This window comes from Trachurus japonicus, chromosome 20, assembly GCF_045865225.1.
Source record: "Trachurus japonicus isolate A0001 chromosome 20, Traja_1.0".
NCBI classification, from domain to species: Eukaryota; Metazoa; Chordata; class Actinopteri; order Carangiformes; family Carangidae; genus Trachurus; species Trachurus japonicus.
Genome location: NC_140926.1, coordinates 25,429,124 through 25,446,983, shown reverse-complemented (window position 1 = coordinate 25,446,983; position 17,860 = coordinate 25,429,124). Strand labels below are relative to the sequence as shown.

Genomic DNA, 17,860 nt, shown 5'->3' with positions numbered 1-17,860 from the left:
ATCATGTGGCTACAACTTTCATTTCATAAGATCAAAGTGCAACAGAAACTGCTCAATGTTCATGTCTGAGTCAGAGGTCTGTCCTTCAGGTTTCTGTCTGTGAAGAGACCCAACCATCCTCAGATTATATCTGTATCACATGTTATTACTCCTCTGAAAGTGAGTTCATCATGTGAAGCCATTCCTCACAGTTCAACCATTCAAGTTACAAACAACACATCTGAACCCTGTGCCACCTACTGCAAGTGACTGGTCAACAGTTCCTCATATGGTTGACCTTCCTGTTTGTTTGTTTCACATATTATTTGGCAAAATGTGATTTCAAACTGAGGAATCATGAATGGATCCTTTCTTTCAGCAGGCGTCTGTGTCATGATTCAGTATAAAAACATTCCCATGTCTGTGTGATCAGCTGATTAATCCAAACAATGTTGTGCCATCATTCATTCATTGATCTGGAAGACTCCTTATTGCTACAACATGGTCATTTTCCTTTCATCATCTGGTCCAGCAGCTGTGGTGGTCACCAACATCATCATCAGAGCAGTCTTAATAAGGGATCTGGTTACAGTCTGTAACTGTTGTGAAAATCCTTCAAGAGAAATCTGTGATGTAATGCTGATGTCATTAAAAAGTCACATGACTTCAGAGTTTAACTGTCACTCACTGAGTCAGTTCCTGATTGGTTGTCCCGTCTCCTCAGCCCTCCTCCTCCTGCCTCGGACCAGAATCCACCTGTGAGATCATCCTCAGCTTCTCCATGTTGGAGTACCTCCTCTGTGATGACGTCACCTCCTCTGACGCTGCCACATTATGGGATGACGTATCGGTCGACTCGAACGATTCGCCCTCTCCGTGCATGAGTTTGCTGTAACCCGCGGCGACGGCGCCTAACGGCAGGCTGTGCCTCCTGCAGGGGGGGCCGGGCATGGAGGAGGAGGAGAGGTGGGACAGGGAGGAGAGGGACGGGTGGGAGTGGGTGAGGGTGGAGGAGGAGAGGAGCAGGGCCTGGGAGCCTCCCGCTGCCTTCCTGTGGAAGCTGGGGGAGGTGCAGGACAGAACCGACGGACTCTCCTGGAAGGGTCTGGGTGGGGGGGCGGTGGAGGAGCACAGTGGAGGTGATGGACTCGTGTCTTCCTGTCTGATGTCTCCCCCAAACCCCCCCCTCTCCCCTCCTCTCCCTCCGTCCTCCCAGGTCCAGTGCGTCCTGGCCCGGGCCGAGTGCCTCCTGTGGGGGACGGGGGGGCGGGGGTGGCGCAGGGGCAAGGTGAAGGAGAAGGAGGAGCGGGAGGGGGGGGTGAAGCATGGGGGCAGGGAGAGTCTGTGGGAGGCGGGTGAGGAGGAGAGGGGGGGAGGAAGGTCTGGGTGGTCCTGGAAGATACTGAACACTGGATCTTCTCCTCCATCACTGCCCCCTCTCCCCCCTCTCAGCAGCTGTTGCTTTGACAACATCCCCCCTCCTTCATCCCCACCCCCTCCCTCCTTCCTGCTCATCATGGAGGCGGGGTAAACCCTGGTTTTGGACTCCAGGCTCTTTGATTGGACGTAGTTAACCAGGCCGTTGAGGGGGTTGTTGGAGGGGTGGGGGGCGGAGGAGGAGCTGTGGGGTCTGCGCAGGCTGTGGAGGTCGATGACGGTGGAGTAAATGTCCCGCAGGTTGATGACCTTTGTCTTCTTGTCCCGGTTCTCATGCAGGACAGCGTTGGCACAAATGAAGAGAAAGATACCGATGCCCATGATGAGAGGACCGAAGACCTTCAGCCTATCAGAGTACAGATACCTGCAGAGATATTCAACACAGCCAATCAGATTACATCGATTATGAGAAAAAAGTAACTGCTGCCACTGTGATTCAAACCACGAGAACTACCTATATAGGACTTGTAAGAACCCCCCAAAACTACTAAAAGAACAAGAACGATGACAATCAGCAACACAACAATTATAGAACATCATCAGTTCCACTAGAAACTCTGCAGGTTGATTTATTTTCACAAACACAATGATAGCTGAATCAATAGGCTATTATAACTGTAAGACCACTGAAACCCTCAAAGGATCAAACAGACCACCTGAGAGATTACCAGAATCACCTCCCATACGAGGACCACCTGAAGGACCACTAAAATGTGTTAGAAATCCAAAGGAATAGAATCGACTGCATTTACAGTATAATAGCGCTGTTCATGGTGGTGGACCAGTTGTCTGTGGCTCGATCCCCAGATCCTCCACTCCACATGTGATGTGTCTTTGGGAAAGATACTGGACCCTAACTGGTATTTATATGGTAGAAAAAAGTCCTGTATGAATGTGTGTGAATGGGTGAATGTGACTAGTAGTGTAAACCCTGTGAGTAGTTGTTAAGGATAAAAAACACCTAAAAGAACCAAGTTGAGAAAAGTAATAGCACACCGATCCCGATCAAACCGCACGTTTTGATATATAATTTGTCCTACAACTGGTCCCTACAGCTATGAAATAGCTGCAGGGACCAGTGCCCGGGGCAAAGCCGGACGATTTTTGATTGCCCCGTGGCCCTAATGAGAACCAGAGCCTTATTATGAACCAGCAGAACATCTCCATTAAAGCTGAGGTAGGCTTTGTTTTGAAAACAAGCCTACAGCTCCCAATATCATTGACCAATCAAATCTATTTTGGTCTGGGGGTTCCTGATTGGTTGAGGGGTTGGCCCTACGCTGTCCTAACAAATCGGGAGGACAGTATAGGCAAAGACGGTTAGAGAATCTTTAGTGTAGGACCTCCCAACAAAGTAGGGCCACCCCACCTTTCCTTACTGATAGCTGAAAGGGAAAACACAGTTTTCTTTAAAAGTTTTAACCACCACAACTGCCTGAAGGATTTAGAACAACTTCAGCTACAACAAGGGGACCACAGAAACCACAAAGAGCAGCTGACGTATTATAAACAAGACACTATAACCACCTAAAAAACCTCAAGAAAATCCTCGTCCCTCATTAAACCCTAGAGTAGGGCTCCACATATGTGAACATGAACAATGTTTGTTTGTTTCAGTACTTTTTTTGCACTGTATGTTATTTTATTTATGAGGAGCTATACTGTATGTTAGTATATGCAATATACAACAATGATCATCACAACCTGCAGCAATCTGAATTACAACAGGAACCTACAGAATCTGGAGAACAATTATAGGCAAGGCAAGGCAAGGGCAAGGCAATTTTATTTGTATAGCCCGTTTTTACAAACAGTTTGTCTCAAAGGGCTTTACATGGCATCGTAACAACATCCTCTGTCCTTAGACCCTCACATCGACTGAGGAAAAACTCCATGGAAAACCCTTTTAACAGGGAAAAATCGGAGAAACCTCTATAATAGAATGGAACGTTCTTCAGGACACTTCAGAACTTTGCAGCCCTTCAAAGGAACTAGATTTAGCTTAGACTTAGGGCCCTAGTTTCTTGGCGCAGCGCAGGTGGCGCAAGGTAACGCAGCTGGTCTAATGCAAGTTTCGACCAGCGCAGCCTAGCGCAAAGTCAGATTGGAAGATTGGCAGATCGCGCTGCGCTGAGATAGGCGTGGCCGCGCAGCAGGGGGAGGCGTCACAGATTCTGCTTGGTGCAGTGGAAGTTTTGTGCGAAAATGTCCCGCCGAGGTTGCGCTGAAAGCTCGCCACCTCCAACCAGGTCTAATCTCAGCGCAGGGCGGAGCGCAGCAGGTGCAGTGGAAGTTTGGCTGACTGACCTGCAGTGCACACACGTCACCAAGACCTCACAGGCAGATCTCCACAGTTCCAGGCACATTTCAATGCAATAAATATCCACAATAACCACTATTTAATGCAACTAACGGAATCAACACGTGAATTTATATCTATATAGATTGTCCCGTCACATCTGACGTCAGATCAAAGCAGAGATCAAAGGCTGTGGCACGCGTAATGGAAACTCCACCTGAGTTCACAGCAGGGACGAACTGGCACTGATAAGCAGCTGTGGATGTCCCAAAAGCAGGACTGAGGGTGGATGACTGCATGTCGCTGCCGTGTTGAGATATGCTCTCTGCCCTTGTGATGATCGCTTTATTTATTTATTTATTTACTTATTAATTCAGTAGCGCGAGCGACCGCATCACGCAGCCGTAATGAAAAACAAAACACAAATCTTCATCTCTCTTAGTCCACCACAACAGCCTCGGTATCAGATAGTCAGTATATAGCCTACTACAGTATACTCAGCATCTCTATCACAGAGAAAAAAGAGAAAAAAAGAGATGGACAGAGAGAGAGAGAGAGAGAGAGAGAGGAGGACAGAGAGAGAGAGAGAGAGAGCGTCCTTTAAGCTGATTTCATCCCGCATGTTTGTTTATGTTGTGATTAGTGTACACCTCTCATCTTGCTTACACAGGGTTTGAATAAATGTGAGTTTCTTTATTAGTTTATTAGTTGTTGTTTCTTACATTGGGCAGGGGTTCTCAGTGTATCAGATCAATCCTGGTTAAGTATATTAGTAAACTCATTATTGGTCACTCTGAGCTCGGACCTCCGGACCAAAACAGCTGTTTCCTCCTGGGAGAGGTTCGGCCTCTGGCGTCGCTGTCTCCTCCGTCCATGTCAAAGTATAAAATGACAAACTTGCAGTGCGCATCGCCCGCGGTGCAGTTAAAGGTGAGGAGAGGAGCTCCTTTGATTGGTGAAGATCCGAATCGGCTGTGTTAATCCCACTTCTCCTCCTCCTGTCTCCCTCCCGCCCTCTCTCTTCCCCCTTTGCCGTTTGCGCCGGTGGGAGGGACGAGGGGAGGGGCTGCGCTGGTCTAAGTCTGACTGCGTGGCCCACCACCAATCTTGCGAAATGGACCTGGGCCACACCCCGTTGGCGTGGCGAAGCTGCGCTGATGTTAGACTTCACCTGGTCTAAGAAACTAGGGCCCTCAGACTTTATTTGTCCCAGAAGGGAAATTTGTTTCCACTCGACTGTACATTACATAAAGGACATCATACAAATAAACACACGGAGCAGCAAAACAGAATATCACAGTTAGCACACAGAAACAGACATATCATGAACAGTGGATGGACATGGTGACAGAAGAAAGAAGAAAGGGGAGAAGAATGTCCGTGGGGTCTATTCCCACAAGAGCCTTTCTGAGTTGAAGTGTCCGATACCTACGACCTGAGGGTATTGGGATGGTGTATTGGTTAAGTGGGTGTGTATTGTCCTGTTCTATTGAGATTTCATTTATGGATCTATTGTTCAGTTCTGTGAGGTTGGGTGGGGGAAAATATTATTTTGGAGGCAAGGTGCCTGATGTATGTTAATTTGGTCTGGTTGATGACTGAGAGCATGGTGTAGAAACATTATGCAGCAGTAGATGAGGATTGGCTGAATGATGCTCTTCTACAACCTACTGAAGGAGCTGGCTCATGTTGCAGCAGAGTTTACCTGTCCAGGAAGTCCTCCAGAAAGCCTCGTGGAGGATGCTGGGCCGTCCTGTTGAAAGGTTCTGTCTGGTTGAACCTCTCTCCATCACCGCCTCCTCCTCTGTCTCCTCCCCATCTCTCATCACTACTCACTGCTCTGTCATCTCCTTCATCTCCTTGGAGTTCCTCCTCCTTCCTTCCTCCCTGAAAACATTCAGACATTTTCAGATCAAAAAGCTGATATATGGTAAGAATTAAAATCTGTTTCTCAACAAAAAGGTTCACTGTGCTGAACCACTGCCTGTTGGAAGAATTACATGACCCTCTGCTGTGGACTGAGCAGGACGATGACTTTTAACATTATAGAGGTTTAAAGTCTTTATACATTTTCAATACAAAAAAGGTCCACATGTAGAGCTTGTCCTGGTGAACTATGTGCATGTGAGGCGTTTATGGAGGATTGGTGAATTGTAGCCTTTATTACCGTTTTTTCCAATTGCTAACACACTAAAATGACATGCTGCATAACACACATTTAAACTCACACACAGAGAGCAAAAGCTCTTCTCTAGTCTACAAAACTTTGAACACATTTTCTGCTTTACACACATTTTGCAATTCAAAATGGCACTGAACACGGTTCTCTGCAAAAGACACAACACTCTGACAAAGTCATGTGTTGGTCATTTCAAAACACTGCCATTCAAAATGACACTACATGAGCCAACTGGCCAATATACTGTATGTGGCACCTGACCAAACATCTCAATGGTTACAAATGTTACCACTTCAATCAGGAATACAGTAAGCACTACGTAAAAGGCCACCTATTTTATACAACAACAATGGAAGACGTTGCAGAGAGAGGAAGAGGAGAGGGAGGGGGAGGAAGAGTCAGAGTTTTTCTATGTTTTCATTTTCTGTTTTGTGAGCATAGTTTTGTTCACTCCAATGTAAATCTATCTGCTGTGCATATGTTGCACTGACCTGTTTGGTAAAAAATAAAAGAATAAATGTTTCAACAGCATGTGTGTGTATCTGCAAATATTTCTGTGCATGAACAATCTGAAGAATTCTCTACATTTTGAACTATTTTGGCAAAGCATAAAGATGAGAGTGCTTTTCATTATGCCCAACAGTGTGTAATTGGTTAGACAAGAATCTGGTAATATGAATAAAATGTGTGGTGTTTGGTGGAAAAGTTTGATTTTGATGGTTGCAGTGCTTAATTTTGCAGGATCTGCTTCTGCAGTTTGGGTGTGTGGTTTTGTGAATTGTGTTCAGTATTTTGATAAAACCAGGCTAGTTTGCAAAATTGTGTTTTAGCAATTGGAAAAAAAAACAACCTGTAATAGCCTGTGTGTGAACCCAGGTTAACCCAGCCCACCAGCCCTCCCCTGGCCTCCTGGTCTGACAGTCTGGAGCTCACCTGGCTGCCAGCAGGTGCAGGTGCAGGTGCAGGTGTGGAGGTGCTGGATGACACCGAGGCCATGGCGCTGCTCTCCTGAGGCTGGGAGCTGAAGAACAGTCCTTCCCTGGGCCAGTAGCCCAGCGCTGCCATGACAACACCAACCAGCAGGACCAGGATCCCCACCGCCGCCACCAGACCCGAGACCGAGCACAGCTTCAGCTTCCCCTTCACCACCACCACCTCACTTCTCCTGTTGGTTCAGGAGACACTCAAATGTTACATCAGCACAGTGTGTGTGTGTGTGTGTGTGTGTGTGTGTGTGTGTGTGTGTGTGTGTGTGTGTGTGTGTGTGTGTGTGTGTGTGTGTGCGTGTGTGTGTGTGTGTTAAAGATGTTCACCTTGAAAATGTTCACTGGCTTTGCTGCATTAGAAACAGTTATTCAGAGTAGCCTATACGCTCAGAAAGACATGATAATAAAGAAGACAATAAAGACTCAGTGATCATCATTAACAGCCTGAGCCACAGGAGCCTCAGCTAAGGAGGAAACTGCAGAGCTCAGCGAGCAGGTTGAATAGAGAGCTGACATGATGGAGCAGAGAGAAGAGCAGGTGAAACAAAAGGCTGAGCACAGCTAGCCTCCTTCTTTTCCATTACCAAGCTGAAGCTATGGCCTAAAGCTGAAATTGAATTCAGTTGAAGACAATACAACACAATAGATATGATGGAAGTGAGGTGAACAGACTGCCTCCAGCACTGCAGCAGCCCTGTCTGCTGAGCTAACCACTGTGTCAACACATGTAGTCAGAGCATCAAACTGATGACTGATACAATCCAATGCAGCAGAGTATCAGGAGGTTGAGGATAAGGACAGGGTGAGATAGCTACAGTGGGAGCTACAGTGGGAGGTAGGCTACAGGTGGGCGTGGTCCACAGTCAGACTAATGAAGCTAAGCAACGTTCAGACAGGAAGACTATCTCTTTAAGCACGCCTCAGAGCCCTTTCCCTGATTTCCTGCTATCCTCTCGCTCCACCCTTATTCTATTTCAACCAGTCACAGTCTGCCATCCTCTTTCTCTTCTACCAATCAGTCATTAGCGTCAGATTTAAAAGTTCTCTGTCTCTGCTGTCATCCAGCCGTCATTTCAGTAAAACTCTCAGCCCACCTCCACCCCTGCACCACCTCTAAAATAGGCTACAGACTGTCTTACTGTAATCTGGATCTTCAACTGATTAGTTCCCTCATCAGGCGACTTGAAGCTTCCCTACCACCACTAGTGTCCAGGCCCGGGGCGGGGGTATAACTTCTTCAGATGCAGCTTCTCATCCCCAGATCAGTTTACTCAGCTGGTCTTTTTTTTTTTTTTTTTTTTTTTTACTGTTTTCACTCTCCTCTCCTCTCCCTCCTCCTCCTCTCCTCCCATTTTGAACTATCTGTTGCACTTTGTAGTTTGGCCTTGGTGTCTCGCAGTCTCTCTGTGTTTCAACAGATCCACTGGAGCTCCATCTCTCTGTAGTCTGCACCAACCCCCCCCCCCCCCTTTCCCCTGCTGTTAAACCGGCCTGCCCTCCCTTCCCATGAACCAGTCTACCATCCAGTCCTCCCATTAAGATGGCCTGCTCTCCCTGCCTTTCCTCCCACCAGAAGCTGCCTCCATTAACTCTTGTTAATAATTTACATGTTTTTTGCATAATCTGTGTTATAAACTGTTTTCTCGTCTGTATACATACAACATCTATTGGGTGAGGGATCCCTCCTCTGTTGCTTCTCCTGTTTTTTTCTATGGAGTTTTTCCTCAGTGGATGTGAGGGTCTAAGGTCAGAGGATGTTGTTGTGATGCCATGTTAAGCCCTTTGAGACAAACTGTTTGTAAAAACGGGCTATACTAATAAAATTGCCTTGCCTTGCCATTATGAAAATGGAGGGGAAAAGTTCATGCATGAACCACCAGTCAAATAAATGAAAAACATGAATAAGACAGACTACATTATGGTGCTAACTGACCTGTCAGTCTTGTCTCATCTATACTGTTAGCCTCTGAACATTTGGATGGATCCATTTCTTCACTTGTGTGTATATGTGTTAACTTAATAACTTTAATTCCTATTTGTGCTGTGTCCTCTCTGCTGTCTCAGCAGTCCTCCTGCTTCCTCATGCCTCATGTCTGTGTCATCTGGGTCAGCAAGGGATTGGGAAGCTTGCTGAGATAGAAAAGCATTTAATGAAGGGGTTTTACTGCACACACAGATGTTACTTTAGAATTTATTGAATTGAATGTTGTTTCGTGTTTTTAAGGGGGAATTTAGGAGATTTGTGATATTGGACGACATGTTGCAGCTTTACTGGTGTGCAAACCAAGCGCACCTTTACTACGTCCCAGCAGTTGTCAATGGGCTGATTGCCTGCTGGGGGCGTGGCTTAGTTTACAAATGTTTGTCATTCATGTTTGTCTGTGTGTGTGAAAAGCAAGTAAAAAAACCCAAAAGCAATGGAACTATCTGTCTGTCGTTATTCATGGAGAAGTTGAATTTGTTATGCAACATTTTGATGCCGAAACCCGGGATGAGGGGGTAAGAAGAGATGAAAAGTCTCAGATGCATGACAATAAAGAAGAAAGAAAAGAACAATGGCTGATCGACTGAAAAAGAAGAGAACCCCAGTCCGTGGGTCTACAACCAAGTTAATCGGCAAGGTTGATGAGGAACTCAGTAAGGAATCACCGGATCCTGATTTACTTGAGGAGTTCTTGGAACAGTTGCTATTAAAAGAAGAATTGTTGGATAACCTTGATGCAGAAATCGAAGAGGAGACGCAGACGGATGACTTGGAGGAGGAAGTTTCAAGATCCTTGGAATATAAGGAACACATAACTAAGCGGAAGACAAAATTAAAGCGAGTGATCAGGAGAGCGCAAGGAGAAGCAAGCTCTGTGACATCTTCTGAAGTGGATGTTAAGCGTCAAAACGTGAAATTGCCCAAACTTGTGATTGAGAAATACACAGGGGATATTAGCCTCTGGCAGCATTTTTGGGGACAGTTTGAGACGGCTGTGCATGGAAATCCCAGCCTGACGAAGACGGACAAGTTCAGCTACCTACGGTCGTATCTCACGGGAGCAGCTGCAAATGTGGTCGCAGGACTGCCGATGACCGAAGCCAATTATGATAATGCCATACAACTGCTACAAAAAAGGTTTGGCCGAAAGGATCTTGTTATTAATGCACACATGACCAAGCTTCTTAATCTTAATCCTGTCAAGGATGTGCCTGTCCCGGCACAGTGGAGTCACTGCCGCGGTATTGATAATCCTGCAGATGTTGCGACTAGAGGAATCAGTGTTAATCAGTTGAAAGACAATTCCTTGTGGTGGACAGGTCCAACCTGGCTCAAGCAACGAGAAATACAGTTCTGTGAACACGAACCTGAACCACAAGTAAGTGATGAAGTTGTAAATGAAAGTGTGTCAGTCATGGAAGTTGCAAAAATTACTGACTCTGAAAATATTGTGAAAATGGAATTGCTGGAGTTGAAAAATTATAGTGACCTCAACCGAGTTTTACATGTGACTGCTTGGATTAACAGATTCATCTACAACGCTAAAGAGAAACCAAAACGTCTTGGACCATTGACAGCGGAGGAAATCTCTGATGCGGAGCTGTATTGGATTCAGGTAACGCAGAGGAAAAGTTTCAAAGAGGAGATTTCCAGGATAAAGACCAGTCAAGAAATTTCCTTTCAGTCTAAAATCCAGTCTCTTAACCCTTTTTTGGATGATCAAGGAATATTAAGAGTTGGAGGCAGATTACAGATGGCTCATTTAAAATTCGAACAAAAGCATCCTTGCATTCTTCCCTCTGATGATAAATTCTCAGAGTTGATAGTGAAAAGATGTCATCAACAAGTAATGCATTCTGGTCTGCAAGATACTCTAAATCAAGTGCGAGAGAGATTCTGGATACTGAAAGGAAGACAGATGTCAAAGAGAACTGTAAATGCCTGCCTCCTCTGCCGTAAACACAAAGTGAAACCTGCTCAGCAGATTTCTGCTCCCTTACCTGCGTCTCGCATTGAAGAAGCTCCCCCCTTTGAGAACACAGGTGTGGATTTTGCCGGACCCTTGTACTGTAAGTCACAAGATAAAGTTTATATTGCTCTTTTCACCTGTGCAGTAACTCGTGCTATCCATTTGGAATTAGTGTCTGATATGACAACAGAAAAATTCCTATTGGCTTTTCGACGTTTTGTGTCACGAAGAGGACTTTGTAAAACTATATATTCAGACAATGCAAAGACTTTCAAAAGAGCTAATGTGGAACTGAGTGTGCTATGGGATTCTCTGTCATCAAAAGAAGTCCAGGAATTCTTTGCAGGAAATCGCATCTCCTGGAGATTCATCGTGGAAAGGGCAGCTTGGTGGGGCGGAATGTGGGAGAGACTGGTCCGCTCAGTGAAAACCTGCTTACGTAAAGTGGTTGGTAAGGCATCTTTACATTATGAAGAAATTGAAACCATTCTGACTGAAGTGGAAGCTGTTGTTAACTCTCGCCCCATCACCTTTACCCACACAAGCAGTGAAGAACCTGTCCCACTATCTCCTTCTCACTTTTTGATTGGTCAGCGTCTGACAGCGCTCCCCCCAGCTGTCAGCATGACATCAGCGGTTCCTGACGTGAGTAAAGCCCAGTTGGTAAAACGTTGGAGATATAGACAACGGATTGTGAACATGTTCTGGTGTCGATGGCGAAAAGAATATCTTCTGGAATTAAGATCTGCACACATCTCCTCTTCTGTTAAAAGACCTTCTGACTTAAAGACTGGAGATGTTGTGTTAATCTACGAGGATAAAATGCCGAAGCACCTCTGGAGAATTGGCCGAATTACAGAAGTTTATATGGGGAGGGATGGAAAAGTTCGCTCATGCCTTGTTATGCTTCCTTCCAGGAATACATTGAGAAGACCGGTACAGCTGCTTTATCCCCTTGAACTCTCTTAGTGATGAGCTGACTGGAGTCACTCTCATCGGCCGGGAGTGTGTTGCAGCTTTACTGGTGTGCAAACCAAGCGCACCTTTACTACGTCCCAGCAGTTGTCAATGGGCTGATTGCCTGCTGGGGGCGTGGCTTAGTTTACAAATGTTTGTCATTCATGTTTGTCTGTGTGTGTGAAAAGCAAGTAAAAAAACCCAAAAGCAATGGAACTATCTGTCTGTCGTTATTCATGGAGAAGTTGAATTTGTTATGCAACACGACACAAATGATATTTGCCTTGACAAGTTTTTCTTTGTGGGTTCAACCAGCCTCATCGTTATCTCTCTTTACCTCCAGCTTGTGAAAACAGTCCACTGACATAATGCTGACTCAAGACAGAGCTGCAGAGCCTCGCATGCACCCGTGGTTTATGAGGAGCCCAAATGAGCGGATGAATGAAAAGATGTTTAAATGAGTCACAGAGAGGGGGAAGTCAGAGTGGCTGTGTTTTTCTCAGCAGCTGAACAAATGCTGCTGATGGAACTGTATGAAGAATTGAAAAATGATCACAAAAAAGGCAGAACTGCTGCTGTTTCTAAAGCCAGAGAGACAATACGACAGAAAAGTGCCGACAGACTAGATGCAGAAGTTACAACTGTTTCATAAAGACATTTAAATCACCTCTGTATGAAGAGTGCTGCACAAATAACCTGCTCTTCTCTTGCCAATGTATCAATAAATGAACTTTAAAGGGATAGTTCACCCAAAATTCAAATTTCACTCATTATCTACTCACCCTCATGTCGACTAAGAGCTGTGAGAATTTTCAGAGTCCTCTGTGCCTTCTCTGAGTTACGGGGGGGTCCGCGCAGCAGTATTTGTCCATATAATGGTTGTCAATGGATACCAACTTTCTTTGTCCAAAAAGACACACCAAAAAACATCCAAATACCTCCATAGTGCTCGTCTGTAATGTCCCTCTGGTATTGGAGCCCCAACATGAGAAATTGTTCCGAAAAAATTTAAATAAGTCTATATTTTAAGCTTGTTTGTAGTGGAAGCTCCCAGTGTCTTGGTTCACTGCTCTTCCTGTGTCGGAACAATTTCTCATGTCGGGGCTTCAATACAAGAGGGACATTACAGACGAGCAGTATGGAGGTATTTGGATGTTTTTTGGTGTGTCTTTTTGGACAAAGAAAGTTGGTATCCATTGACAACCATTATATGGACAAATACTGCTGCGCGGACCCCCCCCCCCCCCCGTAACTCAGAGAAGGAACGGAGGACTCTGAAAATTCTCACAGCTCGTATAGTCGGCATGAGGGTGAGTAGATAATGAGTGAAATTTGAATTTTGGGTGAACTATCCCTTTAAGACAAGTGGACTTGATAATATCAGCAGTGTGTTTAGTGCTGTAGGCCAATGTGGGACTGGTATACCTCTGATGCAAAGATAATACAGCAGCTTTAGTGGACCACTGTTGAGAGACACATGTAATCTCTCAGGACCCATGACTGCACACCAGCTCATTCATCTCACACTATTATTAAATCTGCTGATGTAACAAGCATACAGTGATATCAGGAGGTGAGGAGTCAGCACACAGAGAGAGTGTGGAGTGGTGCTCAGTGAAGAACGTGGCATTAAAACACCACAAAGACCTCAGAGCTAATTCTGGACTTGAGGAGCACATGTGATGTTCACCCTGCTCCAGTCTGCATGGACGGGATGGGAGCTGAGTGACTGATGGGTGACCATCCAGAGCCTGTTGACCTATTGCATCACAGTGTGGTGTACAGGTTGTTCAGCTGCAGACAGAAAAGCGCTCCGGAGAGAGAAGAACAACATATACACTGCAAAAAATATTTGTCTTATTTCTTGTAAAAATGTCTAATTTCTAGTCAAAACTAAACTCTTTTCACTTAAAATGAGACTCATCACCTAAAAATTAACTTGTTTTTAGATCATTTTCACTTGTTTCAAACTAATTTTCACTTGAAATAAGTAGAAAAATCTGCCAGTGAAAGCAAGTTTTTTGTGCTTGTAATAAGATTGAGTCTAATTTTAAGAAAGAAAAACTTGCTCCACTATCAGATTTTTCTACTTATTTCAAGTGAAAATTAGTTTGAAACAACTGAAAATGATCTGAAAACGGGTTATATATTATTAGTTAAGTTAATTTTTAGGTGATGAGTCTAATTTTAAGTGGAAAGAGATTAGTTTTGACTAGATATGAGACAAATATTCTTGGAAAGATTTTGAGTTTTTGCAGTGTAACCTCCAGAACACATTGCCAGATTACACAACTAACATCACTTAGCACTCCACACTACACACCCCAGCCAACACTTGTTTGAACTGTTGCCCTCTGGCAGGCGACGCAACACACACACTGCCAGGGTCAGACAAAACAACTTGTGCTTAACCTCAAGTTTTGCTTTTACATTTGACCTGTTTGTTGTGCTGTCTCTGTCTCTGTATTGTATTTTTGAGGTTTGAGGTTTTTCAGGTTCTTCAGGTTCAGACTGCAGCTTCTCCAACTCTTCAGTTGTTACACTTTAGCTTCAGGATCTCCTTCTGCCTTTTCAGCAACTCTGCAGCTTTTTAAACCGTTTTAGCTCATTCAGTTTCCAGCTCACGACTTCTGCTTTTCCGCTATCGATTCAGCTACCTCATCATTCCTTTAATCTGATTCACTTCAGCAGCCCCACACATTCTTTTTTTTTTTTTTTTGCTGGAAATGCAATATAGTCAGCATTTTAATCTTGTTGGGTGTTACAAATTGCATTTATACTCTAGTTAGTTACATTTATTGTCCTGCTGTCCTATATTGGATGTGGATGGTGCCCCAGCTGTTACAACATCAGTATGTATTACATTATGTGTTTGTGTTTGTGTGTGTATGTGTGTGTGTGTGTGTGTGTGTGTGTGTGTGTGTGTGTGTGTGTGTGTGTGTGTGTGTGTGTGTGTGTGAGTTACTTTTTCTTCTTCTTCTTCTTGTGTGTGTGTGGTTTATGTGGTTTGGACTTCAATGAGTCCTGTCTCCGGGCGTTGATGCGCAGGAGGCCGCCAGTTGCGATCATCACCGCTCAGGAATCACACAGCGGCTCAGCAGGTGAAGCTGTGTCCAACTGGACTCAGTAACCAACGTCCTGTGAGAGAGACACACACGTCCACGTTATAAACTGTTTTCTTGTCTGTACACAACATTTATTACACATCTGGGTGAGAGATCCCTCCTCTGTATCTCTCACCCTGAGGTTCCTCCTGGAAATGGGTCCCCTGAAATGTCTAGTAATTGATTAAAAAAAAAGTAGAAAAGTAAAATATTTTTTTAAACAAATTATTATTCTTTTTAAAATGATGATTAAAAACACAACACACAATCCTAAACAACTGTATTCTATACTTTCACTTTCTCAAATTTAAATCGAGTTCAAATAAAATGCAGCATAACAATATCTGATCCGGAGCGTCTTGATTGACGGGGTCGCCAGAAATTTGTGCTGTCAAAATGGGGTCATGAGCCAGAAAAGGTTGGGAACCACTGGTCTAAGGACAGAGGATGTTGTTATGATGTCGTGTAAAGACCTTTGAGACAAACTGTACTAATAAAACTGCCTTGTGTTGCCTTCCATTACTCCCTTTGTCTGCTGATGAAGACTCATGCAGATCATCATGAACCTCCTTCAGACAGTACCACGTCCTTCAACATCACAAAAAATTGACAATATGTGTGACTGCTAATAACTGTATGTATTATCTGTGTATATTGAGTTTTATATTTTTTTTATTTATTGTTTTTTATTCTTGTTTTACTGAATGCAGCAACCAGGAGAAGCACTCCTCATATTGCTGTTACCTGCTGTACACTAACAATAACAATATTCTATTCTATTCTATTCCTCCCATAATACACTGCTAATCCTTTGACAGACACATTGTTGGCGAGACTCTACAGGCAAAAACACAGTTTTTTCATGCAGTGATCAATGTTAAGATTTTGGGCTATTTTTTTTCCTTAACATGTATTCGTTCAGAAAACTCAAAAGAAATGGTAGAAAATCCACATTAAGGTTTTTATTTTACTTCATTTTGTCTTCTATCGTCAGTAGATTTCTCCTTAAAAGTTAACAGCTACTGTGACATACTGTGCTGTGCTTGTTATCTGACCCATGTCATGTCAGGTATCATTGTAAAGCTCTCTCTCTCCTGAACAATGATCTAGGCTCCAAAAATTGTCATTTCCTTTGTATCCGCAACCAATCGTAAAAGTATGATTTACATTAACAATCTATTTTACAGGACAAGTCTTTAAAGGCCGTTTTCTCAAAATGTGTATTTCCTCAGACTCTGAGCCTGAAATCTCCACTTCAGCAGCACTTACAGACACCAAACCTTCCAGTTTCATTCCTGTCTATATTCTGAAGGTTTTTACAGAGGGGATTGTTGATATATCATTCACAGCCTCATTTATACAACATTTTATTCCTAAAAACATGGCAAAATTGGATTTTTTTTAGGGCTTGTGGCAGTATTTTCTCATTTACAGGGTGATAAAAAGAGATATCCAAAATCCCCTCTGTAAAAACTTCTGACTCTAATATGTCAACAAAATAAAACAAGAATTTTGAAAGGGGCTTTATCCAATTTTCAGATTTCGGTTCTGGAAATGTATGCAAATTAGCGCATATTTCATCAGATATTGCCTCATTTACACATTTAAACATAACATTTGACAAAACTTGTAATACAAAAAATATTTGTCTTAATGTAAGTGATAAACTTGGGAAGTTTCATGGTGATATCTGTTATTTAATTTTTTTTTACCCTATTCACCTGTAGTGACCATTGTCATAGTTGAGTGTTTTAATCTCCAGACTCACAGCTCTGCACCTGCTCCCCTCACCCTGATCAGGACTGATCATCCAATCAGTATGCTGTGTTTCAATACTCATCAGTACAGATTGTTATCTGTCTATTACAGTATGATTGACACAGTATGATGATGTGTATCACTGTTTGATCAGTACTGGTCAGTCTATGGATCTCTAAAGCAGAATACTGACCAATCCTCAGCCAATACTGCTACGTATTGATCCATGCATTGCAAAAAACAATCAGCACTCACCAAACTCATTTAGTCAATCAGTGCTGCTTCACACTGATCAATACACTTCATCACTAATCACTGCTGCCCATCCTGTTCAGTATTGATCATCAATACAGCCAGCAGAGCTAATCACTCACCGCTGAAGAATACTGACCAATACTCCATCAATTCTCATCAGCAATGACACACATGCACACAGCACACAGCAAACATGACACATCAGAAAAGTTGTATGGTTTTGATCGGCATTGATCAGTATTGACAGTATTCGACATTGACAAATGATTAGCGCTGATCAGTACTGACAGTCAGTTCTTAATTGGATGACAAATTGCACTGATCAATAATTATGAGACAGGTGACTATTAGGTTGTGTAGTGTGTCAATACGGATCATAACCATCAGTATTGATTAGTATCTGTCAGTATTGATCTGTAAAAATCAACACTGATCAGTATCTGTCAGTATTGATCATTAGACATCAGTATCTGTCAGTATTGATCATTAGAGATCAGTATCTGTCAGTATTGATCATTTATCATAAGTACCGATCAATACTGTTCTGTTCAAAGCAAATCAATCAGTACTGCAGAATACGGACCGATACTGATCAATAACAGCACACACATGGACACCACAACACAGAACACACACACACACACACACACACACACACACACACACACACACACACACACACACACACACACACACACACACCACAGTAGAACATAATAGAAGGTATTGTTGTTCTCACAGTTGGAGCTTCTATCCGTTCATGTGTCTTGTCTTAACTCCTCATCTTCGTCGTCCTGCTCCTCCTCCTCCTCCTCCTGCTGCTGCTGCTGCTGCTCCGAGGTTTAAATCTCCTCCCCTCCCCCCGCTGCTCCTCCCACCTCTCTCTCTGTTGGTTTAAACCTCTCTCGCCCCCTCAGTGTTTCTGCGGCGATGTGGAGTAAACGAAGGTCCTC

The 17,860-nt window shown here is 43.8% G+C and overlaps 1 protein-coding gene across 1 annotated transcript; it reads right to left on the bottom strand.

Moving 5' to 3' along the window:
* Nucleotides 1–349: 349 nt before the first annotated feature.
* On the bottom strand, nucleotides 350–17,860 carry tmem200ca (transmembrane protein 200C, genome duplicate a). The gene is given in 6 exon segments (XM_085762725.1): nucleotides 350–707; nucleotides 709–1,780; nucleotides 5,421–5,602; nucleotides 6,828–7,059; nucleotides 14,756–14,928; nucleotides 17,647–17,860. Coding segments are annotated over 5 exon segments (1,626 nt in total). The 5' UTR covers nucleotides 14,860–14,928; nucleotides 17,647–17,860; the 3' UTR covers nucleotides 350–671.